General features: G+C 36.9%; 1 protein-coding gene across 6 annotated transcripts in view; it reads left to right on the top strand.

The window, feature by feature from the left end:
- Smad4 (SMAD family member 4) overlaps positions 1–26,472 on the top strand; it is a 61,483-nt gene that overhangs the window by 4,197 nt on the left and 30,814 nt on the right. For all 6 annotated transcript variants that reach the window (XR_007213451.1, XM_048363741.1, XM_048363737.1 and 3 more), the window contains exons 2-5: positions 14,943–15,318; positions 17,407–17,581; positions 18,451–18,480; positions 24,182–24,394. Coding sequence is in view for 5 of the 6 variants with exons in the window: in XM_048363741.1 (XP_048219698.1) it covers positions 15,070–15,318; positions 17,407–17,581; positions 18,451–18,480; positions 24,182–24,394 (667 nt within the window). In the remaining variant the exon portion in view is untranslated. The remainder of the gene's footprint in view (positions 1–14,942; positions 15,319–17,406; positions 17,582–18,450; positions 18,481–24,181; positions 24,395–26,472) is intronic.

Raw genomic sequence — 26,472 nt, forward strand, 5'->3', positions numbered from 1 at the left:
ACAGTTGTGAGCCACCAGTACCTGGTTCTAAACTTTATAATTGAGGGCTGATAATGGGACCCTGAAGATTAGATCATAGGACAAACACCTATAGGTTTTTTTTTTTGTTTTTTTGTTTTTTTTTTTTTTTTGGCCAGTCCTGGGCCTTGGACTCAGGGCCTGAGCACTGTCCCTGGCTTCTTCCCGCTCAAGGCTAGCACTCTGCCACTTGAGCCACAGCGCCGCTTCTGGCCGTTTTCTGTATATGTGGTGCTGGGGAATCGAACCTAGGGCCTCGTGTATCCGAGGCAGGCACTCTTGCCACTAGGCTATATCCCCAGCCCGACAAACACCTATAGGAGCTGGTGAATTTATTGTTACATCTTAATCAATTTAATTTTAAAGATAACTACAAATACATTCCAATACTAGTAGTCTGTATTTCATATGTTTTATTTTATTTTACTTTTTGTCAATACTGGGGCTTGAATTCAGGGCCTGGGCATTGTCACTTAGCTCTTTTGCTCAAGGCTAGTGCTACCACTTTGAGCCACAGCTCCACTTCCAGTTTTCTGGTGATTAATTGGAGATGAGTTTCATGGCCTTTCCTACCTGAGCTGGCCTTGAACTGTGATCCTTAGATCTCGGCCTTCTGAGTACTAGGATTACAAATGTGAGCCATCAGCGCCCTGCTTTATTTTTTTGTGCCAATATCAGAGCTTGAACGCAGGGCCGTGTCTAGGTGCTGTCCATTAATTTTTTCACCGAAGGTTAGCTCTCTGCCATTTCAGCCATAGTTCTACTCCTAGATTTTGGTGATGAATAGGACATAAAGAGTTTTGCAGACTTTTCTGCCTTGGCTGGCTTTGAACTGCACTCCTCAGATCTTCACCTCTTAAGTAGCTAGGATATAGGTATCTGGCTTCATATTTTTATTTTAAATGAGAAGTTCTAGTGGTTTGAAAATCTTGTTTTACTGTATGGAGGTTATTTTTCTCAGTTGTGCCTTGGCTTACTTTCCACTAGTAGGAATGGGAACATAGGCTGTTATGAATGATAGGCAAGCACTCTAACACTGAACTGTACCCAAGTTTTAGTGCAGAAGACTTCAACCTTGCCATAAATTGGGATTTCTTAGTGAGCTTTGCCAACAACTGATGCCTGCATTCTACCTACAGAAATTTTGATTCAGTTGGACTGGGGTAGAGCCAGGTTCAGAGAACCAAAGTAGTTTAGCCATTAGGGTTCTCCTTTTTCCCTGTGTCAACTTTATATTCTTTTTTTTTTAAATTGTCTTTCCATGAAATTGTCACATTTGTATTGTTTGCAAATCTGTTTTTCTGTTACTCCCATCTTCACCCTTTCTCTTTCCTTATCTTATTTAAAAATTATTGCAGTTCTGGATATTGACCTGAGGGCCTGCAGCTCCAGCACTGTACAACTCGAGCCACATTCACCGCCATTTGGTTTGTATTTGCTTTAGAGATAGGGTCCTTTGCCCAGCCTGGCCTTGGACTTTCTTCCTACTTCTATCTTTGCCTCCCCAGTAGCTAGGATTACAGGCATGTACCACAGTGCCTCACTTCTTTCCCCATTTTTCAGTTTATTTGCAAGGAACGAGTTTTAGGAAGCTTTATTTTCCATGATGAGAAGCTAGTGTATTGTTATTTTAAGTAGGAAGTTGGTCTTGTTTTAAAACATTATTCTCTAATTCTAATTTTTGTAGGAAAGAAAAAAAAATGACTTTAGGTCCCTAAGTTAACATCTAAACTTACAGTGGAATTTCATCTTCACAGGAGGCTAACTTGCTTGGAAATCATAAAATTTTCTAGTTACCTGTTAGCTAGTCACTTTACTGGTTTTAAAGAAGAAAGCTTTACTGATTTAGCTTTTGCTGTCAGGGATTAATTTTTACACTGGAGAAAAGTTGCACAACTAGCCTTACTAGTTGGCTGTTCTAAAAAGCTCATTTGAGAGCGTGTTTACTTCTCATTGTGGTTTTTCTTTTTAGCAGTACTGGGATTTGAACTTGGGTCCTTGTGCTTACTAAGCAAGTGCTATACCACTTAAGGTACAGCTCCAGCCCTACAGTTTACTTTAAAAAAAAAAAAAGTGCTGGAGATTGAACCTAGGACCTCCAGCATGGCTAGGAAGGATTCTACCACTGAACTCCACTAGCCCTCAGTTCTCCATTTGTATCACCTGAAGTAGCCTTCAAGTGCTGATCTATCGGATAGTTGCATCTTTGTCACTGGAAGAGCTATTTAAAAAAATAAAACAGTATATTTGTCATTCTATACCAACACATACCCTGATTCAGAATGGGAATGAAAAGGCATTATTAAAAAAACAAATGAAAAAGACAAAAAAACCCTCTTAATTGTAAAAGCTTTGGTTATTGATAATGGTTATTACTTGTTTTAGTTCAATACACTTTATTTTTCAATCATCAGTACACTGGAATAATTTTTTAAAATGTGGATGAATGTCTGCAGTTGAGGACTTTTTAAAAATTTGTATGTGTGTGTATATATGTGTGTGTTGTATGGTGTGTGTGTGTGTGTGTGTGTGTGTGTGTGTGTATGTGTCTCTGTCTGTCTGTGTTTTCTAGTTGCTGGTGGCTCACACCTGTAATTCTACTCAAGAGATCTGAGATCTGGGGCTGGGAATGTGGCCTAGTGGCAAGAGTGCTTGCCTCCTATACACGAAGCCCTGGGTTCGATTCCCCAGCACCACATATACAGAAAATGGCCAGAGGTGGCGCTGTGGCTCAAGTGGCAGAGTGCTAGCCTTGAGCAAAAAAAAGCCAGGGACAGTGCTCAGGCCCTGAGTCCAAGGCCCAGGACTAGCAAAAAAAAAAAAAAGAAAAAAAAAAAGTCTTAGATCTAAGGATTGTGGTTCGAAGCCAGCTTGGGCAGGAAAGTCTATGAAATTCTTGTTTCCATGAAACTGCTAGAAGAGCTGGAAGTGGTGCTGTGGCTCAAATGGTAGCCTTGAGCAAAAGCTCAGGACAGTGTTTAGGCCCTGAGTTCGAGTTTCAGGACTTGCCATAAAGGCCTGGCTAGCCTGGAACTTCAGATCCACCTGTCTCAGCCTCCTAAATACTGGGATTAAAGGCATGTGCTATTATGCCTGACTTTGAAATGTATTTTAATTAATTTTTGGCAGTAATAGGGTTTGAGTTCAGGGCCTGGCACTTGTCAGGCAGATGAAGTACCATGTGAACCATGACCCCAGTCCCCTTTACTTTATATATATGTCATGTGTGCCTGGGCCAGCCTGAACCATGATCATCCTGTTTATGCTTCCTACATTCCTAGGATGACAGATGTGTACTACTGTACCCAGTTTTTTATCGGTTGAGATAGATATCTTGTCAGTCTTTTGCCCAGGCTAGTCTCAAACTGTATTCTTGCTGATCTTTGCCCTCCAAGTAGCTAGGGTTACAGATATGAGCCACTGGGCCTGGATTCGGAATGTGCTTCTAAATACAAAACTGAATTAAAGTTATTTACCAGTAATATTCATAAGGTAAGTTTTAGAGGATTTGATACCAATAGGTGGCTGTCATTGTAACAATTGAATCGTTGGGTAAAAGAAATGCAAGTAGTACTTAATGAGCTAATCTTAGCCAGCAATCATAAACAAAGTGCATCTATGTCATCAGTATCTCTTACTAAAATTAGTTGTAGAATTATATGTATAAATAACTGAAATGATGCAGCTAATTCTCAGAAAAATGACACAAGTTGTTTGTAATTAATCTTTAAAATTAGTTACATGTAATTATATTGTAGTACTTTGTTACACTGTCTAGTTTGTAATCTATGAAGTGAAACTGACAACTGAGACTCCTAGAGTGCTTTCTAAAGGTAGAGATCCACTCTGATTGCTATTTACTTAAGAGCTGGGCTACCCTGCATGGGATTCCTTTCAAAGTGTAAAGTAGATAAGTTAATATGAAATGTATGTTTCAGTTATCAGTTGTTAAAATTCAACTTACTTTCCAATCTCTTAAAATAGTGGACTGGCTGGGTTTCATGGCTTGTATTTGTAATCCTAGCTACTTGATAGGCTGAGATTGGAGGATCATTTTTTGAGGCCAGGAGACTTCATCTGATCCAGTGAGTGCCATCCCAGCTATTTTGGGAAAATGGAAATAGGAGAACTGAGGGTATAAACAAGATCCTGTCTTTGAAAAATAACAGAAGCAAAAGGGCTGGAGGTGGGATGTGGCTCAGGTGATAGCCTAGCAAGCACCTGCCTAGTAAGCACCAGGCCCTGAGTTTAAACCCCTAGTATTGCCAAAAAACAAACCAGTGATTCCCAAAATATCGTGTATGCATTCCTGGGAATCCCTAGGACCATTTTACTGAAGTGATTTGTGAAATCAGAATTACTTTCATAATGCAGCTGAAATGGTAATTTTCTTTCCAGTGTTCAAATTTATAGTGAGAAGTTAAAAGGTATAGAAAGGGCGGGAGAAAGGGTAAACAGTCATGCTATCCAGTACATATTATGTGGAAAATGACCTATGTAACTTGTGCAGGGATGGGAGGGGGAAACTGGAGGAAAGCAAAGGAGGGAATGATATTGTTCAAAAAAAGAAATATATACACTACCTGACTTAAGAAATGGTGACCCCTATGTACAACACCTTAATAATAATAATAAAATTATATTTTATTTATTTTTATCAGTTGTGGGGCTTGAACTGCCCTTGAGCTTTATTGCTCAAGGCTAGCACTCTATATCACTTTGAGCTACAACTCCACTTCTAGTTTTCTGGTGGTTAATTGGAAATAAGAGTCTCACAGACTTTTCTGCCTGGGCTGGCTTTGAACTGTAATCCTCAGATCCCAGCCTCCTGAGAAGCTAGGATTACAGCTGTGAGCCACCAGCACCTAGCTCTATATTAAAAAAAATTACACTGATAGTGGCACAGTAGTGGTAAATTGGTCAAGTCTTAAAGTAAATTAGGATAGTTGCACCAAAACTGTTGTCTTTATTGTATTCTTCACATCTAAACACATGAGAAACATGTCAGCTTTACTTAAGAATGTCCTTAGTAGAGCACTAAAGAATTTAACTTGTAAAATCTGTATCCTTGAGTGTATGTCTTTAATTTTATGAAATTAAATAAAAAGTGCACATACAGAATTTCTACACACTGAAGCATACTCCATTTCTTAGAAGTGTATTTATGTGGCTTGAGTTGCAGGCTGAACTTACTGCTTTGAAAATGGAATATTTAAACTTTTTTTTTTTAAACTTTATTTATTATTTTAGTCGTGGTCCTCAGGCTTGACCTCAGGGCCTGGGTATAGGCCTTGATTTTTTTCGTCAATGCTAATGTTATACTGCTTGAGCCACAGCTCCTTTTTTTTATTTTTTAATTTTTTTTATATGTGCTGCCAAAGCGAGCACTCTGGCAGTTTTTGATGGTTAATTGGAGGTAAAAGTCTTGCCTGGGCTGGTTTCTTGTTGCAGTCTTCAGATCTCAGTCTCTTGAGTAGTTAGGATTATATGTGTGAGTTACTGGCGCAGAGCTTATTTTAATATTTACTTCAGAAATGACCAATAATCTGATTATATAAAATAATTCCTATTGAAATGAACTCCAGGAAATGGAAACAAGGTTTGTTTTTTCTTCGATGCTTTTTTTTTCTTTTCTTTCTGTCATGTTTGTTTATCCATCTTTGGGAGGGTGAGGAGGGCACAGAAATGGAAAGACAAAGAGTAACCAAATATAGCAGTGGTACTCACTAGACCCTATGTTGAAAATGAACTATAAAATGTGTGAAAAACCTGGGAGAGAGCAAGGGATGGGGGTGACATTGTCCAAAAACAAATGTACTCTTACCTGACTTATGTACCTGTAACTCCTTTGTACATCACCTTTATGATAATAATTTAAAAATAAAAAAAGAAATGACCAATAGATACATCATAGTTATGAGGACTTAGATATTTGGCAGGTATTTCTTTGAAAATGAATGAAGTAGGTCCACTACTTCAAGGGAACAAGTATTGTTGACAAAGATAAAATATGATCTTTTAAGTGATAGTTACAATTTTGGAAAACTTGTACTTGTGATTAAAAAAAAGTGTGTGTGCACGCGCGCGTGTGTGTGTGCATGTGCCATGTGCGCACATGCGTATGTGTATATATGTATGTATTCTATAGGGAAATGGTACAACATGTGGCAGAATTTTCCCAAATGATCAGTTATATAACAATATCATGTAAAGGTAAGAGATCTGTTCCATGTATAACATAGACTTATGGATTTTGTTTTTTTCCTGATGCTTGAACAATACTTAAGGTATCAGTCAGTCTGGCTTTGCAGTTTTCTTGCCTAGTGTTAGTATAGGATAATGGGACAGACTGTAATAGCTAAAGTATAAAAATCAAAAGTTTACTGGGTACAAGTGGCTCATGCCTATAATCCTAGCTACGCAGAAGGCTGAGGTCTGAGGGTCATGGTTCAAAGCCAGCAGGTTTAGGAAAGTTTGTGAGACTCTTATCTCCAACTAGCCACCAAAAAGCTTGAGTGGAGCTCGGTCTCAAATTGTAGAGAGCTATCCTTGAGTAATAAAGCTCAGGGGCAGTACTAAGGGTTCAATCCTTAGGACTGGAATACACAGGAAAAAACAAGTCAAAAGTATCTGTTGTTTAAGCTACTAAAAGGAGACTACAGGAAGGGAAGTCAAAAGGCATGCAGCTAAATAAATTACTTAGGGAAACCTTTTCTGAAATAACTCTTATGACCATGGACTAATAAAAAGATATATGAGTTTTCCTTCTATCAGAGTTGTATGAAAAGATTTTAAAATCATACAGTGATAGATGTGTAAGAACTCAAAAAACAAAATACCTCTCAATGGACTAGTGGAACAGAACAAAAGATCAGAAATAAACCCACAGATCTACAGATATCTGATATAGATAAGGGAGCCAGAAACATAGGCTGAAAGGATGATAGCCTTTTGAACACCTGGTGCTCAGAAAACTGGAAATCCACATGCAGAAAACTGAAAACGATCCCTATCACCTTGTACCAGTATAATTCTAAATGGACCAAAGACCTCAATGGAAGACCTGAAACCATGAGACTATTACTGGGTGGAGTAGGAGAAAGGTTAGGACTCCTTGGCACAGGTTAGAACTTTGTGAGGAAAGATCCAGAAACACAGCAAATTAAAGAAAGTCTTAATAAATGGGATTGCATCAATCTAAGAAGTCTGCATGTCAAAGGGCATAGCCAACAAGCTAAAAAGACAGTTTACAGAATGGGAGATTTTTGCCAGCTGTATAATGGCCTAATATACATAATATAGAGAGAGCTTAACAAATCAAAACCCCAAAGAAACAGCAATCCAATTAATAAATGGGCTAATGAGCTAAAGAGAGTCTTCTCAGAAGAAGTAAAAATGGCCCAGCATCTCTGGCCATAAAGGAAATGCAAATCAAAGCACCACTGAGATTGTGTCTCCCCCAGTTACAATGGCCCTTATCAAGAAGACAGACAGTAACAGATGCTAGGGAAGACGTAGCCAAAAGGGAAACTTAATACATTGCTGGTAAAAATGTAAGTTTGCTCAACTACTCTGGAAAGCATTATGGAAGTTCTTCAAAAAACTAAACATAGAACTACAGACAATCTAGCAATTTCACTCTTGGGCAATTATCCAAAAGATTACAAACTAAGGCACAGCAAAGCCACCAGCACAACCATGTTCATTGCAGCACAACTCATTGTAGCCAATGTATGGAATCAGCCCACATGCCACCTTCATGGCCCAATGAACCAAGAAAATGTGGTATACATACACAATTGAATTTTATGCATCTATTAAAAATAATGATATTGTACCATTTGTAAAGGATTGGAAAGACTTGGAAAAAAATTATGTTAAGTGAAGTAAGTCAGGCCAAAGAGACAAAGGTTGAATGTTTTCCTTCATAAGTGTAAGCCAGAATTAGCTTATAAACTAATAAGTTAAATTCATTAGGTGGTATTCAAGTGTATACAAATGTCTTAAAGATGGCAGGTTCAGGGAGAACTCAAATGTTGTTCCTTAGAAAGCCATAATCAAGAATTCAACAAATGAACACCAGGAGATGATAACTTGGGTGGGGAGGAGTCATGGGGAGAGAGGCAGACAAATGAAGGGGAGAAATGGGGGAGAATGCAAGTAATTTGCTGTATATCCTACAAAATTAAGAAAAGTGAGGGAAGGAACAGGCTGGGAGGGATAGGTGAGAATGTTCAAAGAGTTGACATGACCAAAATGCATTATATTAACACACTGCTTTGTTAAATGGCAACTTCTTTGTACAACTACGTAAAGATCATGCTTAAAAAAAAAAAATCCCAGTTTTGGTTACTTTTTTTAGAAGCACTGACACAAGTGACTATTTGGAATCTGACCATTTCCCTTCTTGTTTGAGAAGTGGTTATTTTATTGTATTTGTAATTGTGCATGTCAAAACTGTTTTCTCTGAAGATTCTGCTGATTAATCTCTGTGGTTTGGCTTTTAATGCTACATGTTGTTGGGATTAGATTTTTTCCCCAAAGCCCTACAGTATAGAGGAAGTTACAGATAGATCAGGTGGGAGTCAGTACCTATAAGAAGCTCTTGGACAAATTTTAAGCAACTGAGAATTGTACAAGGAAGTGTTTCTTAGCCTGGGCTTACCTGGCATCTGTTCTTACTTCTTTTTTTCTGTAGATGAGATTTCCTAGTATTTGAAAAATGCTGCAACAGAGAAAATTACAAAGTTTCACAAGGCAAACAGAAAATAAAACCAACAAGTATTTAAAAAAAAACAGCAAAAATTAAAAGCTAACTCATTTGACAGATAAGTACTTGCTAGAGTCATTTACCAAATGTTTGATTGCAAATGCTTCAGAAAGATCCAGACAGAGTGACAAAAAACATATCCAAACAGATGAAAACTTAGCATAGGTATGGTCAAAATTTTGAGAAAACCAGTTTAGCAGTTAACAGAATAGTTATTACCATTGTACACAGCATTTTTATATGATAATTATGATTAATATCATTGTCAACATTATCAAGCTTTTCTTGTCACAATTAGGACTACAAGTATACAAACCTGCAAAAGGTTAGCATTACCAACAATTTATTTTAGCGGATTCCAACTTGGTAAAAGTGTTCTCAAATTTTGCATTCTAGCCAGGCACCAGGAGCTCCTGCCTCTAATCCTAGCTACTCTGGAGGCTGAGATTTGAGTATTGCTGTTTTCCCTGGCAGGAAAGTCTGTGAGACTCTTACCTTCAATTAACCACCAAAAAAAGAAAGAAAGAAAGAAAAAAAAAAAGCCAGCAGTAGAGCTGTGGCTCAAGTGGTAGAGAGCTAGTCTTGAGCAAAAGAAGCTCAAGGATAATGCTCAGGCCCCGAGTTCAAGCCCTCAAACTGGCAAATAACTAAATTTACATTCTAGAAAGCTTACATATTTGGGAAACACAAATGCACTTAACATACAGAAGAACCAATGAGCAACATCTAGCATCACATTTATACAGATGTCACACATATATATATATTAATTTAGCTTTTATTTTTGAAATGAAATTTTGATTAGGGTGTTTTATCACTGGCTCAGTGCCACTGATCTCAAATTCCTTAACACTTTGAAAGAGAATCCCATGCTAAAGTTTATTAATCACGTATCAAGACGTCTTACCTATATTTTCTAGAAAGCTATGTTTGGCATGTATAGTGTTGTCAGTTCAAAAGTAAACTAACATCTGAAAAGTAAATGCCAACACTCATTAACTAAAACAGTTTAAGTGAAAGCCTTAGATTTTCAGCCTGTTTAATTTTAGAGAGTCTTAACAAGTTTGATTACTTGGCTTGGTAGTTTAAGGATTTGTTTTTCTGGTGACCAAAAGAAAAACAGCGCAAAGCTAGATGAAAAGCACACAGTAGTTAGATACAAGAACAAACCTGTTTCTGACTTTACCTCCCATTAACTCTTACCATAACTGTCTAATACCTGTGTTGTTGACTCTCAAATAACTCTAACATCTCTACTAATTTTTCAGACTGCTTTTACTGTCCTTTTTCCTCCTCTGCTTGTATTTACTCTTTTGTATATAGTAATATCTCTGACTCCATTTTATTTCTGTGCCCATACCCCTGAAGAAGGCCTTTACTGTTTTTCTCATTATTGTTCTTTGATTCTTTTTTTCCATGTTGTCACTGAAGATTTTTTGTTTTGTTTTGATTTTATATTTTTCCTACTACAGATCTAATGCTGTTATACCTCCTCACTTTCCTAGCATGAGCTTGATCTATATATTTGAATCTTGTTTGCTTTTTTCCTGGAATTTTTCTTTATCCTTTTTTTTTTTTTTTGGCTAGTCTACCTCTAGGATTTGAACTGAGGTCTCACACTTGCTGGGCTGGGCTTGCTTGCTCCTCTGGTACTTTAACACTTGAGCTATGCTCCTTTCTGATGGTTATTTTGAAGATGGAGTCTTGTGGACTTTTCTACTCAGGCAGGCTTTGAACTATATCTTTCAGCCCTCAGCCTCCTGAATAGCTAGGATTACTGGCTCAAATTACTGGCATTCTGCCTACCTGGAAAGTTCTTGTTTTTTTGTTTTAATTTTTTACTTTTTATTTATTCCTTTCTTTGTGATGGTACTATGGCTTGAACTTTACCCGGGTGCTGTCTCTGAGCTTTGTTCAAGGCTGGGCTCTAACTTTGAGCCACACTTATACTTCCTGCTTTTTGGTTGGTTAATTGGAGATAAGAATCTCGTGGACTTGCTTGCCTGGCTGGCTTCGAACTACAATCTTCAGATCTAAGCCTCCTGAGTAGCTGGTATGACAGGTATGAGCCAGTGGCGCCTGGCAAATTGTTATTCATATGTGGTAGTCATTAGTACTATTCTACCAATATTCTAATGACTCTCCTTTGGCATGTGGTAGCATTGAACACTCATTTGTCTTTCTCATTTCTTCTGCCCTTTGAAACTAGTCATAACTTGCTCTCTCAGTCTTGATACTAACACTTCAGGATGGGTATTTGATTTTGTTCTGAGGACTGTCTACTGTATTGGAGGATGTTTAGTAGTGGCCTTTCCCTTACCACTAGATTTTCAGTAGTGCTAGCTCCTACTGTCACTTTACACTTGTGGCCATCAAAAATGTCTTGTAAGCTGGGTGCTGGTGGCTCAGGAGGCTGAGATCTGAGGACGTTGGTTCAAAGTCAGCCCAAGCCGGAAAGTCAGTGTGACTTATCTCCAGCTAAACACCAAAAAAAGCAGGAAGTGGAACTGTGACTCAAGTACTAGAATGCCTAAGTACTAAAACTTAGGACAGTTGTCCAGGTCCTGAGTTCAAGTCCCAGGACCAGCACACACACACAAAAACGTCTTTGATTTTGCTAAATGCCTATTTGAGTTGGCTACTGCTTGAGAATTATTGGTATGACCATATTCTGGCTAGTCAAATGTGAGCATAAGTAATAGCTTTTAGGAAACAATTTGAGCTATACTATCCTTTCCTCTGCTATTTAATAATTTAATAACATATGTAGAGAAGAGCTTCCATCTTCCTATTATCTAAGAGATGAAATGAACAGTACCACCATTTAACATGTGATGAACATGTTAAGCTATTAATGTTTTGGGGGATGATTATACGTACAATATACCCCATCCTATCCTGACTGATACATTATGCCAAAACATAGGTATAGTATGGTATAGTCTAGTGTATATATAGTATAGTGTTGCTATGAGCCTTTCTGTGTTCCTTCTTGTATAGTATAGTACTATCTATGTATATATGTATAATAGGTATGAATTTTCTGGGTTCCTCCTTAGGTAGTCCCAAATTAGTTTGCCACTCTACCTCTTTTAACATTTGTTACTTAGTGTGATAATGTATTTGAATATTTTAGGTGAATATTTTTCTTTTTCCTTTTTGACTGAACCCAGTCCTTCATCCAAAGGCTTAAGTATATGTTTACCCTTAAGCCTTTCCCAGCCTCTAGATCAGTTTGTTGATGTTTCATTTTTTGAGATAGGTGTTTGCCTAAGTGGTAACTCCTATGACTTCCCTAGTAGTTGAGACTACAGGTGCATTCTACTGCACACGGCCAGAATCAACAATTAAGTAATTTTTTAATTAAAAAATTTTAAGTAGTTCTACAAAAGAATTGCCATTTAATGCAGTAATTCTTAATGGAGTAGGAACTGTTTTTGTCCTCCCGCCTCCCTTCTTTCCTCCTACCTGTTGCTGGAGCTTGAGTTCAGAGCCTTATGCTTGCTTGGCTGGCACTCTGGCACTCTACCACTTGATTTGGAGATAAGAGTTTTTGCAGACTTTTGATTTGTTTTGTTTTCTGGCCTGAACAGCATTTTTCTAGCTTGAGAGAAAACATATGCTAGAAGAAAATTCTTAGAGATATTAAAAGAAACAAGAGGTACTTTGAAAGATAGCACTTTATTGAGTAGATAATAAATGGGGTTGCATGTTTTAGGCAAAAGAAGTAGCATAGCCAAGCATCTGGAAACACATACAAATTAGATTTGTGTGTGTTTGTGCATGTGTGCACATGTGTCAGTATGGGGCTTGAACTCAGGGCCTTATGCTCTTGCTTGCCTTTTTCACTCAAGGCGACTGCTCTACCACTTGAGCCATACCTCTGTTTCTGGCTTTTTGTTTTTTTAATTGAAAATAAGAGTCTCTTGTATTTGTCTGTCTGGGCTGGCTTCAAAGTGTGGTCCTCAGATCTCAGCCTCTTAAAAAGTAGCTAGGGGGCTGGGGATATAGCCTAGTGGCAAGAGTGCCTGCCTCGGATACACGAGGCCCTAGGTTCGATTCCCCAGCACCACATATACAGAAAAAACGGCCAGAAGCGGCGCTGTGGCTCAAGTGGCAGAGTGCTAGCCTTGAGCGGGAAGAAGCCAGGGACAGTACTCAGGCCCTGAGTCCAAGGCCCAGGACTGGCCAAAAAAAAAAAAAAAAAAAAAGTAGCTAGGTAGTATTAGAGGTGCGAGCCACTAACACCCAGCCAGCAGTATATCCATTGGAAGATTCACCTTTTCTAGGAACTGAGTATATAATAGTGAAGACATTAGCATTAATTAGTAACATTTAGTAATTGCTGTATCTGCAAGTGCTAAGTACAGTCCTTGTTCCCTAGAGCTTGCTGTCTGGAAATTAAAATTGTGAATCTGGCAGTGAGAGATATCAAATTGTTGGTTTTCTTGGATTAAATTGGAGAGTGTTTTTTTGGTTTTGGGTTTTTTTTTTGTACTGGGATTGAATCTTGGGCTTCTAATGTGTGACAAGCACTCTACCACTGAACACCATCCAAGCCTTTAAAAATTTACCTTTTTTAGGAGGCTGAGATCTGAAAGATGGTGTTTTGAAGCTAGCCTAGAGAGACAAGTTTGAGAGACTTCATCCCCAATTAAGCAGCAAAAAGGCAGTTGGAGATGTAATTCCAATGGTAGAGCACCAGCTGTGAGCAAGAAAGAGAACCCATTGACTGTGAGGCTACCAAAATTAAGCCCTGGTACCTGGGAAAAATAATTACAAATGTGACAGATTTCTGCTAAATTGCCCAGTCAGGCTTTGAGCTCCTGCCTCAGGTTCCTGAGTATTACCATGCCTAGCTCAGTTTTATAGTGTTTGCTTTAGTGTTCATAGTGATTTCTTTTGCTTCTCTTCCTTATTTTCCCTTGAGTTAAATCACCAGCACTTAAAAGTGATACTTCACATACTTTGGACATTTTTTAATTTGTCTTTAAGTTGAAGATCTAGTAGCAGTGGGCTAGCATTCTCCAATGTCACTTCTGTAAGTGAGTAGGGGCTATTGACTTTAGATGGACATACACTTGGCCCTTCTTGTTCATACATACAATTTGCCTGTTCCTGAGTTGTGAATTAATTTGTGGTTTACTTCTGCTATTGCATAGAAAATGCATAGATATGTGTTTTAGGATAATCTTTTAAACTAAGATAAATATTTTAGTATTCAGAGAGTAGGCATTTTGTACTGAATGTACTATATAAAAATGCCATATGCTTTCTGGTTTTTCTCTGTGAGTCCTTGAGTTCTTTTAGTACAGAGAGTTGTAAGTTATCTGGTTAACTACTTAGTGTGAAAATTGGGATCCTTACTGTAGATCTTTGACTCCAAACCCCCCAAGTGCACGTAATCTTTAATTATCTAGAAAATGTATCTTCAGCATGCATTTATCTAGTATCGGAAAGTCTAAGTAGTCAAAGACATGAAAGCATTGCTTATCTTTGTAGAGGTTATAATGAGTTGAGGACATATTTAAAAGACCTAAATGAATCATTGTTAAACACAAAGCGATTGATTATTCTAAGAAAATTTAAAACTATAGTGCAGGAAAAATAGAAAGAAGAAATTACTAAAGTATTCTATACTTTAGTATTCTATACTTGATAATATTTAATTGAATATGTTCCTAATAAGAAAGCCTAACTTTTAATGTTTTGGGAATGTTAAAAATAGTAACTTTTTTTTTTTTTAATGGCTTTAGTTCTTAGCCTTGAACTCAGGGCCTAGGTGCTACCTCTGAACTCTTTTGCTTAAGGCTAGAGTATGCCACTTGAACCACAGCTCCACTTCTGGCTTTTTGGTGGTTAATTGGAGATAAGAGTCTCATAGACTTTTCTGTCTGGGATGGCTTTGAACTATGATTCTCAGATCTCAGCCTCCTGAGAAGGTAGGATTACAGATGTAAAACTGGCTTCCAGCTAAAAATAGCAACATTTTAGCTAAGTCATTTAAAAACCTAAGCATCAATTATTTTCAGAGTTATGTGCTTTAGTCTTTCTTTGACTTAATTAAAACAGTTTTGTCTTTTTCCAAATAATTGAATCTGTTGTGTGAAATGTGCAATGTATTCTCATATCTCTCTCTCTCTTTTTCTTTTAGATTATCCTGAACACCAGATGTCTTACAGTTTTCCTTGCAATATTAGCTATTTTTCACTGCCTATAGAAGATCAAAATTGCTCTGGAAATTGGAGACATATTTGACTTAAAAGAAAACACTTGAACAAATGGACAATATGTCTATTACGAATACACCAACAAGTAATGATGCCTGTTTGAGCATTGTACATAGTTTGATGTGCCATAGACAAGGTGGAGAAAGTGAAACTTTTGCAAAAAGAGCAATTGAAAGTTTGGTAAAGAAACTGAAGGAGAAAAAAGATGAATTGGATTCTTTAATAACTGCTATAACTACAAATGGAGCTCATCCTAGTAAGTGTGTTACCATACAGAGAACGCTGGATGGAAGGCTTCAGGTAGGACTCCAATAGTTTTTTTCTATGTCTTTTGTGGTGGCAAATTTAAAAACATTCTTTGTTCTTCTTAAGTTATTATAGGATAATTTAATGCAAGTTCCATCTTTGTAGGTGCTGTGTATTCTGTTATCAGAATGCGTTGTGGGAATGTCCAGATGACTATTCAGACTCAGGTAGTTCAGTCAAGAAATATTGAGAAACAAACAAACAAAAAAAAACAGAAGAAACCTTATATTTTTAGAAAACTTTGTTTGGCACTTTGGTACTTATCCTTTTGCTTTCTTCTTCCTATATTGTGTACACATTTAAAAGCAATTTACTTATTTTTTTATAATTTAAACATGTGGTACCTTTTCCACCAATACCAAATATTTCACTGGTGACATTTTTCATGTAGAACTACATAATATAGTATACATGAACAGAAATTTTACATAGATTTTAAAACATACTAGATTTTAAGTATAGTGTCTGTAACATTGAAAAAACAACCTGATGCAGGCTTCGAAAAGGTTTAGATTTTAGCTTCAGTGGTTAAAATAGTATGTATGTATATATATGTATGTATGTGTGCATTTTTTGTAGTACTAGCGTTTAACTTGTGGCTTCATGCTTACTAAGCTGATTTTGCTTATGTGTTAAATTTTTTTAAATTGTTTTTTATAAAGGTGATGTACAGAGAGATTACAGTTATAGAAGTCAAGTAAAGACTACATGTCTTTTGGGACAGTGTCACTCCTTCCCTGTCTCTTCCAGTTTTTCTCTCCCATCCCCCTCCTTAGGTTCTGTTAATTGGTTGCACCTAATAACTCAAGGAAGCATGTCTACCAGTTTATTATGAAGGATATTACAAAGTATATAGGTAAATAGATGAACAAGGAGAGGCACATTTTCCATACACTCTCCAGGACTCTCCATTTGTTTAAGATGCTCTTATACCAACCTTGTTCTTGTGGAGTTTTTAGCCAGTACCACATAAGCGTGATTGATTATTAAATTTTGTCTGCTGGTGATGAACTCTAGTTCTTTTCCAGTAGGAAAGTGGGGCTGAAGTTCTACCAATCCTACATTGGTCTTGACCAGCTCCCATCCTGAAGCTACCTGGGGGGCTGCCAGTCTTCATTCAACTCATTAGCACAGATTTAAAAAGACATTACTTTGAAGGATTCAGAGTTTAAGAATTAAGGGCTGGGAATATGGCCTACTGGCAAGAGTGCTTGCCTTGTATACATGAAGCCCTGGGTTTGATTCCCCAGCACCACATATATAGAAAATGACCAGAAGTGGTGCTGTGGCTCAAGTGGCAGAGTGCTAGCCTTGAGCAAAAAGAAGCCAGGGACAGTGCTCAAGCCCTGAGTCCAAGGCCCAGGCATGGCAAAAAAAAAAAAGAAAAAGAAAAAAAGATTTTAAGAATTGAAAGGGCAAAACCAATGCTTATTTCACAGTATTACAAATCCCAAGACTAAGAAATGTGAAGAACTAAGGACATTTGTAAAGTACCTTGTGTACCATCTAACACATAACTGATGTTTAATAAATAGTTGTTTACCACTCTGGAAAGCAGGATGGAGGTTCCTCAAAAGACTAAACAAAGCTCCCCTATGACTCAGCAATCCCACTCCTGGGCATTTACTCAAATGATCACAAGGCCACACTAAAGCTACCAGCACAACCATGTTCATTGCAGCATTATTTACCTTAGCTAAAATATGGGACCAATTGAGATGTCCCTCAGTAGATGAATGGATCAAGAAAATATGGTATATATATACAATAGACTTCTATACTTCCATCAGAAAGAATGAAATCATCCCATTTGTAAAGAAATGAAAAGTCTTGGGGAAAAAAATTATATTAAGTGAAGTAAGCCATACTCAAAGGGACAAAGGGCGAACCAGTGCAACAGTGATACTCACTAGACACTATGTTGGAAATGAACTTTATAACTGTAGGGGAGGGAAAGTGGGAGGAAACGAGGGAGGGGGTAACACTGTTGGAAAAGAAAGGTAAGCATTACTGTACTTATGTAACTGTAACCCCTCTGTAACCTTTACAATAAAACAAAAATGGTTGTTTATTTTTCTGCAGGTTGCTGGTCGGAAAGGATTTCCTCATGTGATCTATGCACGTCTGTGGAGGTGGCCTGATCTTCATAAAAATGAACTAAAGCATGTTAAATATTGTCAGTATGCATTTGACTTAAAATGTGATAGTGTCTGTGTGAATCCATATCACTATGAACGAGTTGTTTCACCTGGAATTGGTAAGTAGACTGTGTTTATCATAACACATAAAGAAAAAGATAAATGTGTCAAATTTTCTAAGATAAAGTTTATATTTGAGTATTACTTAGGACTTCAAATAAGGGTAAAGAATCTCACATTTTTAGTGGGGTACTAGTGATTCAAACCTACTTATTCAGGAGGATCAAAGTTGGAAGCCCTTCAGGGTAGAAAAATCCTTCAGACTCTTTTCTCTAACTAAAAAAAAAAAAGCCAGAATTAGTGGTGTGGCTCAAGTAGTAGCAAACTTTGCCTTAAGTAAAAAGTGATGTGAGAGTTGAGGCACTGAGCTCATGCATCAGTACTAAAACAAAAAAAATTTTTTTTACTATTTTTTATGAAATACAAATACTTAAATTTGAACTTGAGACTAAACCTTTATTTTGAATTCTAAAGGTAGGTATGTAAAAATTGGTAATTTGGCCATTTAGCACATTATTTTTGAAAACTAAGATGAGAATCATAGATTTGAATAATTTGCATATTGTTTGATAGCATTTATGCTACTTCTGAATTGAAATGATTCATAGTTTTTTTTGTTTTGTTTTGTTTTGTTTTGTTTTGGCCAGTCCTGGGCCTTGAACTCAGGGCCTGAGCACAGTAACTGGCTTCTTTTTGCTCAAGGCTAGCACTCTGCCACTTGAGCCACAGTGCCACTTCTGGCACTGAATTGAACTCAGGGCTTCATGTATATGAGGCAAGCACACTTGCCACTAGGTTATATTCCCAGCCCCGGTTCATAGTTTTTAATTTCTAGTTTAAATTTATATTCTAAAATTTAAAATGCGATGGAAGATAATTTTGTGGTAATAATTAATGTTTCTTTTTTTTTTCTCTTTAAAAAATTAAGATCTCTCAGGATTAACGCTGCAGAGCAATGGTAGGTAATCTGTTTCTTGTTACTTGCTCTTTTTTTTATTTATCCTGTCTCTTCTGTCTTTTGGTTTACATGTAAGTAGTTTGTGTGGGTGTCACAAACCTTTAACAAGAAAAAAGCTTACTGCTTAAGAATGTAGATTATTTTAGGGTATGCATTAACATTTAAAACTGATTTTAAATTGGCTTTTGGCTCCTTGGATTTGAACTACCATTTATTTTATTTTATTTTTTTTCTTTTCTTTTTTAATTATTAATTGAACATAAATTTTTTTACAAGGTGTTGTGCAAAGAGGGTGCAGTTACATAGTAGGGCAGTGTATACATTTCTTGTGATATCTTACATCCTGTTTTTCCATCCCTTGTCTAGGTCAGGTAGACACATATGCAATATACAATGTATCAAGCACATATACAGTGTTCACAGACTTGGTCTCTACTGTCTCTCCGTCTCCCTTTGTTAACAGTCATATATCAGGGAGATCATGCCCCTTTGTTTTCTGTTGAACTACCATTTATGAATTAAAGCATTTTTAAAAAACACAGTAGAAGTCATATGCTAGGGGGCTCACACCTGTAATTTTAGCTACTCAGAAGGCAAGAAAGTCTGTGAGCCTCTTACCTCCAATTAACAACCAAAAAAGCCAGAAGTAGAGCTATAGCTCAAGGGGTAAAGCACTGTAGTTGAGCAACAGAAACTCGAGGACAGTGCCCAGGCCCTAAGTTGAAGCCCCAGTACCAGCACACAAAAAAGGTAGAATGTACCAAGAGCAATAATATATCATTCGACTTACTAAATTTTGAATTCATAAAAATGAGCTGTTTTGGAAGAAAATCTTGTAGAGCCAGTTTAAATGGTTATTACCTGTAGTGTATAATAATTTTAGAATTTTATGTAACAAACATTATCTTAAAAGAAAGTCAGTAATCTAGTTTTTTTTTCTCATTTTATCCTAACTTGTATGAATGATAATAGTGGGAATGATTTAAACTTACGAATTTGTGGTTTTTATATCTTATACTTGAATAAAACAAAGCTATTTTATGGTATATGCCAATGACATGATCTAATCCTATTTTAAGAAAGAAAAAATAGTTTGAGGTGAGAAAATGAAATTCAGTTGGAATATTTTTTTTTTTTGTGTGTGTGTGTGATATGTGAGGATGTCATTTAAAATTTTTTCCTTCTGTTAGAAGTTGTTAATGAACTAAAATCTCTGTAAGAACCAGTCAATTTGTAGAGAAGCTGTAATAGAGAGTCACTGTCATTTTTGAAAGGTGCTATTGTTCTGGAAGCAAAATAGCTTTGGCACCTCTTTTCATTGCACCTCATTTCAATGCATCCTTAAAATTTAGGAAGAACATTCAAGTACACTTGTTTTTATACTCTTTTTCTCCCACATCAGTAATAGAAGAACAATCTAATACTTTATAACATGATGTATAGATCTCTGACAAGTGTGGGTTAACATGAGCAGTGGTGTTCTAGGAATAATAACTTTAAGCTTGCTTAAAGCTCTGCTTCTTTGCTTCAAAGATGGTATCATCTAGCTTCTTTTTTGAAAGAAACACCCTTTCTGTCTCCACCGTTCTGCATGTTTTGGGAGAACATTTAGCCCAGTGGATATTAGGGATAAGAAGATTGCACTAGTGATTTCAAAATTTTCCTATGCAGATGGTTGTTAAGGGTCTGAGTCCTAAAGGCTCCTTATAGTTCCCTATGCTAAAATAATTTCTGTCCTGATTATTAGCAATGGATGAGATTGTGTAGGTTGATATTCTTTCTTTAGTGATGCTAAGTCTATATTCAGTCTTATGAATCCCCCTAGTGGTGGTTATTTTAAGGCTTATTTCCTCAGAAAACAGATGGGTTCTCAAAGTTCCTTCAAGAGTTAGACAAAGAAATAATATAGGGTCAGGTAACTAGAAGTTAAGAAAATGGAACAGTTCTTTTATTTATTTGTGGAAGGGTCCTATGGATATCTCTTCTAGTCTGTCTCATTTCCGTTATACATTGTCTACAATTATAATGGCTTGTATATTAATTTTACAAATATTTAATGAGCATGTATTACAGTACTGTGTTAGGTTCATGGACACTGTAGTAAATACATGTTTTGCCTACTTAGATAGTTCAGTCTCATGGAGGAAAATAATTTAAGTAAGTGAGTACAATACTATTAGACAAGTGCTAAGCCTACCTGCTGGTAATGATGAAAACACAGACATGGGGTAAAATTCCAGGGACTGCAGAGTTTTTGTTGTTGTTCTCTCTGTAGAGAGAACATTTTTTACCCCTTATATAAATTTTGCAATTGCTCTGTGTGACTCCTCAAAAACTATGGCTAAATAACAATAGCTAGCACTTAACTGGGTACTCATTCTATGTCAGGTACTGAGCTAACTGCTTGATGAGTATTGTGTCATCATTGTTTTAGTGTTCCTACATGCCAAGTGAGATTATCCATACTTTGCCAGATGAAGAGGTTGGCGCCTGGAGAGGTCAAGGTACTTCTCCACTATTAGTTAGCTAGGAGGAGTTGGAATAATTGATGTTGTTATTGAGTATATTAACAGCAGAAAAATATTGCATAACATTTACATTCTAAGAGGTTAGGGATATTTGTTTTGTTTATTGGTGTATCCCAAGTGTTAGAACAGTACCTGGAGCATAGGTGCTCAATAAATACTTTTTCAGTGAATGAATTCGTTGAATGCTATCCCACAAAGAGAAATAGTTTAGTTTAGTATCTGTTTTTATGGACTTTAAAAATATATACTATATGTATTGTTTTAATTTTATATTTTTGAATAGGCAATACATAGTCCATAAATCAAAATACTTTATAAAGATATACAGTGAAAAGAAGTGCCCCCATTCCCCCCTCCCTCAGGTAATCACTTACTAGTTTCTGGTGTTTTCTTCTAGGTTTTTTTATGCAACCCCCCGCCCTCCAAACAAACATGTATTATTTCTTTCCTTTCTTACACAAAAAGCATACTGTTCTGGACCTTGTTTTGTTTTTTGTAATCTTTTTCTTTACTTATGATTTTTTTTAAGATGCACAAGATAATAGTATAAGGTAGTATTTTATAACTTGCTTTTCTTCTTGGCAAAAATATATTACAGAACTCCATCCTTATTGATATCTTCAATTTTACTTAGGAAACATTTGATATAGAAGATCTGTAAGTAGTAGTTCCAAAGTTAAATTTGTGAAAGTTTAGGCAGTCTATTAAAGGAAGAAAAGTTCAGGAGGCTTAGCTATTTAAAGTAGAAAACAGTTGATAATTCAAAAATCTTATGATTACCCATTAAGCCTTTTCAGGGTAAAAATGAATATTAGCTACAATCGCTTTTTCTTTATGTACTAGCAGTATTGCTATATGGGTAAAAAGATCTCAGTCACTATAACAACAAAACCCTAAAATTAAGTAGAGATGACAAGATCTATATGAAGAATATTGCAGAACTTGGTTGAGTAAAATAAAATACTGACTACATGCAGAAATACCTACTTTATGCCTGGAACAATTTTTCTGGGTTATTTTTATTATTTGGTCAACATTAACAATTGAGTAGTTAGGTCCAAGTTTTTATTGATACATTACTGATACATAATGACATTTTTTTAAATTTTTATTTCTAGAATGTGTGTGTGGGGGTGTATGTATATGTGTGTGCGTGTGCGTGTGTGTGTGCGCTGATACTGAGGCTTGACTTCAGAGCCTGGATGCTGTCCTTGAGCTTTCTTGCTCAAGGCTGGTGCTCTACTACTTGAGCCACAGCTCCAGCTTTTAGTTGATTAATTGGAGGTAGTTATCTCATGGACCTTCTTGCCCAGGCTGGCTTCAAACTGTGATCCTCAGATCTCAGTCTCCAGAGTAGCTAGGATTATGGACATGAGCCATTAGCACCCGGCTTGAACTCAGACTTTTTCCTGGCCTTTTCTGTTTATGTGGTGCTGAGGAATCGAACCCAGGGCTTCATGCATGCTAAGCAAGCACTACCAATAATCTGCATTCCCAGCCCCTACAAGTTTTTTTAAGAGAAAGTTTGGAGTGAAATTTATAGGTCTTTAGGATATTATCTTCTAGACTTTTGATTGTCTTCAAGACTTTTGATATGCCTTTTCTTTTTCAATAGATGGTACATATAAGAACTTAAATAATAGATTATTCCTACTGCTTTGAAATAGTCTGAATTTAATTTTTAAAAAATAGCCATGTAACTACTTGAAATTTTAGTGTGATAGTTTTTTTTTTCCCCAGATGGACTTAGGAAAAGATAAGGAAATGACGTATTAGTACTTAATGGGAAAGAGAATGTCCTTTTGTGTACTCTTAACTGCTTTAAGAAGAAACCCTGATATTAGAATATTAGTGTCTTTTTAAATTGTAGAGTAACATTAGTTAAGAAGGAGAAAAAGTGTATGTTGATAAAGATAAAAAGCAAAACCCAAAACAATATCCCAGAAACAAATGGACAGAAAATTGACTTTATGAATGCAATTCAGTTTTATTTCATATATGCAGTAAAACACATTGTTCCCTTGTTGGCTAGTGGAAAAGTGGCACTGTTTCATCAGCTGAAGTTTATAGTTATTAGAAGTTTATTAAACTATAACCACAAGCCAGGTGCTGATGGCTCATGCCTATAATTCTAGCTACTCAGCAGGCTGAGATCTGTGAATCATGGTTCAAAGCCAGCCCAGGAAGGAGAGTCCATGAGATTTATCTTAAATTCCACTAGAAAACTGAAGTAGCACTGTGGCTCAAGTGGGTAGAGTGCTAGCCTGGAGCAAAAGAGCTCAGGGGTAGCATCCAGGGCCCAAGTTCAAGCCCCATGACCGACAAAAAACACAAACTATAACCACATAGATGAATGATATTGATTATTGAGTTTTTCGTATCATGTATTTATCAACATTCTTATGTCGATTGGGATTCTGTGTTGAAATTTCAATTTGATTTTTTTTTCTTTTGTGTGTATGTTGTAGTCATTGTTGTTTGGTTTTATTCCAGAGTCTCATTCAACCTGTAGCTCAGGCTAGATTTAAACTCTTGATCTTTTCACCTCAGCTTTGTGAGTGCTAGAAATACAGTCATGTACCACCAAGCCCCACTTCACTTTGATTTTTTTAGAATTTTTATGTTTGGTTCTAAACAGACATTAAGTATCAATTTCAAAGGATTTGTTACTTAATAATTCCGTACACTGAAAGTGGAGTTGCCAGATTACCTTTGCATCCCTCCTGTGAAGTTCAAAAAAGAGCTAACTATTCAAGACTGAATAGTCTGTTTGAATTGAATAAGTAATTGGTCTTCTCAGATGAAGAAACATTTTGTTAGCATTTAATTTTTACCTACCTCATGTTATGTATTTAGATAATTATTACTTTTAGATTTATCAAGAGACTGAGGAATACCTCTTTAGAATCATTGCTAGAAGTCTTTGGAATATGGTCTAGCCTCAAATTTCAGTCAGGTTGATAAAACTTATCTGGTGCTTCTACATCTAAATAAATAGCTTTTGCTGAGAAAATGTGTGCTTTAAATTAATATTAGAAAATTAGAATTACTAAAAATTCAAATGACAAAAATTAGAATTATTCATATTATAGCTTTTAATATTGTGTGCATGATTTTTCTTCCTGTGAATAGAAGCTTATAAAAATTTTTAATGTACTTACTGTTTTGCACAGCCCCACCAAGTATGTTGGTGAAGGATGAATATGTTCACGACTTTGAGGGGCAGCCTTCGTTACCTACTGAAGGACATTCAATTCAAACCATCCAGCATCCACCAAGTAACCGTGGGTCAACGGAGACATACAGTACCCCAGCTCTGTTAGCCCCATCTGAGTCTAATGCTACCAGCACCACCAACTTTCCCAACATTCCTGTGGCTTCTACAAGTGAGTTACACAGCTGGACAGTGTCAGTAAATTGATTTTTCCTATTGAATATTTATCTTTAGTCACTTGGAGGGAAACTCAAAGCAAGTACAAAAATCAAAAGTGCTATGGTATCTTTCATAGGTAAACTGTTTATTTTTTTTATTTTGTAGGGCTGGTTATTGAACTTGGGACCTGGGGATGCTGGCAAACTGTCTACCACTGAGCTACATACAGCCCTAGTCCCTAATTAAAAATTAAATAGATGTTTGAGTTGGTCCTGGAAAAAACTGGTGTTGGATTTATTTAAAGATTCTGTGTGGGGCTGGGAATATGGTCTAGTGGCAAGAGTGCTTGCCTCCTACACATGAAGCTCTCGGTTCGATTCCCCAGCACCACATATATGGAAAACGGCCAGAAGGGGCGCTGTGGCTCAGGTGGCAGAGTGCTAGCCTTGAGCAGGAAGAAGCCAGGGACAGTGCTCAGGCCCTGAGTCCAAGGCCCAGGACTGGCCAAAAAATAAAAAAATAAAGATTCTGTGTGTGTCTGTGTGCTAGTACTAGGGCTTGCACTCAGGGCCTTGCATTCTCACTTGTCTTTTTTGCTAAAGACTGGTTCTACCACTTTAGCCACACTTTTAGCTTTTCACTGGTTAATTGGAGAGGGTCCCTTGGATTTGTCTGCCCTGGCTGGCTTCAAACTGTGATCCTCAGATTGAGGGTTCCTGAGTTGCTATGATTATAAGTGTGAGCCACCAGCACCTGGCTTATTTGAAGATATTGACATACAAGTACTTGGAATTTGAGTGATGACTTCAGTTATAATATTGATGTAATCATTAATTAACACAATTTCTGGATATTAGAGAAAAATTTGAATTAACTAGTAGTTTTGCTGTATTTTCCCCACATTGGGAATTGAATCCAGTATCTTGTGCATGCGAGGCAAATGTTGTAATGTCTGAGCCATGCCCCTAATAAGTAGTTTTGAACTAAGATATGTTTTTGTTTTGTTCTGTAGTATTTTTTTGTTTTTGGTGCCAGTTCTAGGGCTTGAAGGCAAGGACTGGGTTCTGTTTCTGAGCTTTTTTTGCTCAAGGTTAGTGCTCAGCCACTTGAACCACAGCTCCACTTCTGGCTTTTTATTGCTTAATTGGAGATAAGAGTCTAAGGAACTTTCCTGCCTAGGCTGGCTTTGAACTGTGATTTTCAGATCTCAGCCTCCTGAGTAGCTAGGATTACAGATGTGAGCCAACAGCACCTGGTAAACTAAGCTATTTTAAAAGATCCCATTACTATACTTGCATCCTTCCTTTTAGTTCAGTGTTCTTAATTTGCTTTATCTGAGGGAATATTGTATAATAGCCACCTCAATTTTCCCTTGCGAAAACTTAGGAAAAAAGAGATCAACAAACAGACTTGTTTATAACATTAAATGCCAGTTTTGATATAAAATTAAACATTACACATTTTTCCCCCTCCTTTTTGAACTTCTTTTAATGTCTGTTAGAAAAGATTCTTCCTGAACCAGGTGCTAGTGGCTCATACCTATAAATGTAGCTTTGCAGAAGGCTGAAATCTGAGCATCCCAGTTCAAAGCCAGCTTGGGCAGAAGAGTCTGAGAACCTCTTTATCACCAGTTAACCAGCAGAATTCGAGTGCCAGCTACAAGTGAGAAAACGGAGTGAGAATGCAAGGCCTTGAGTTCAGGCCCCATTGATCTTGTATTCTTTCTTCTTCTTCTTTTTTTTTTTTGTCAGTAGTGGGGCTTGAACTCTGGGCCTGGGCACTGTCCCCGAGCTCTTCAACTCAAAGCTAGACTCTACCACCTGATTCACAGCCCTACTTCCTCTTTCTTCTTTTTGCATTAGTAGCCATTGAACTTGAACTTTCGGTCTTATGGGTGCTAGGCAAACACTTTTCCACTGAGTTATATCCTCAGCTCAGGTCCGTCCTTCCTTCCTTCCTTCCTTCCTTCCTTCCTTCCTTCCTTCCTTCTTCCTTCCTTCCTTCCTTCCTTCCTTCCTTCCTTCCTTCCTTCCTTCCTTCCTTTTCTCTTTCCTTCCTTCCTTTTCTCCTTCCCTTTTTCTTTCCTTTTCT

Source organism: Perognathus longimembris, chromosome 15 (assembly GCF_023159225.1).
Source record: "Perognathus longimembris pacificus isolate PPM17 chromosome 15, ASM2315922v1, whole genome shotgun sequence".
Taxonomy (NCBI): Eukaryota; Metazoa; Chordata; class Mammalia; order Rodentia; family Heteromyidae; genus Perognathus; species Perognathus longimembris.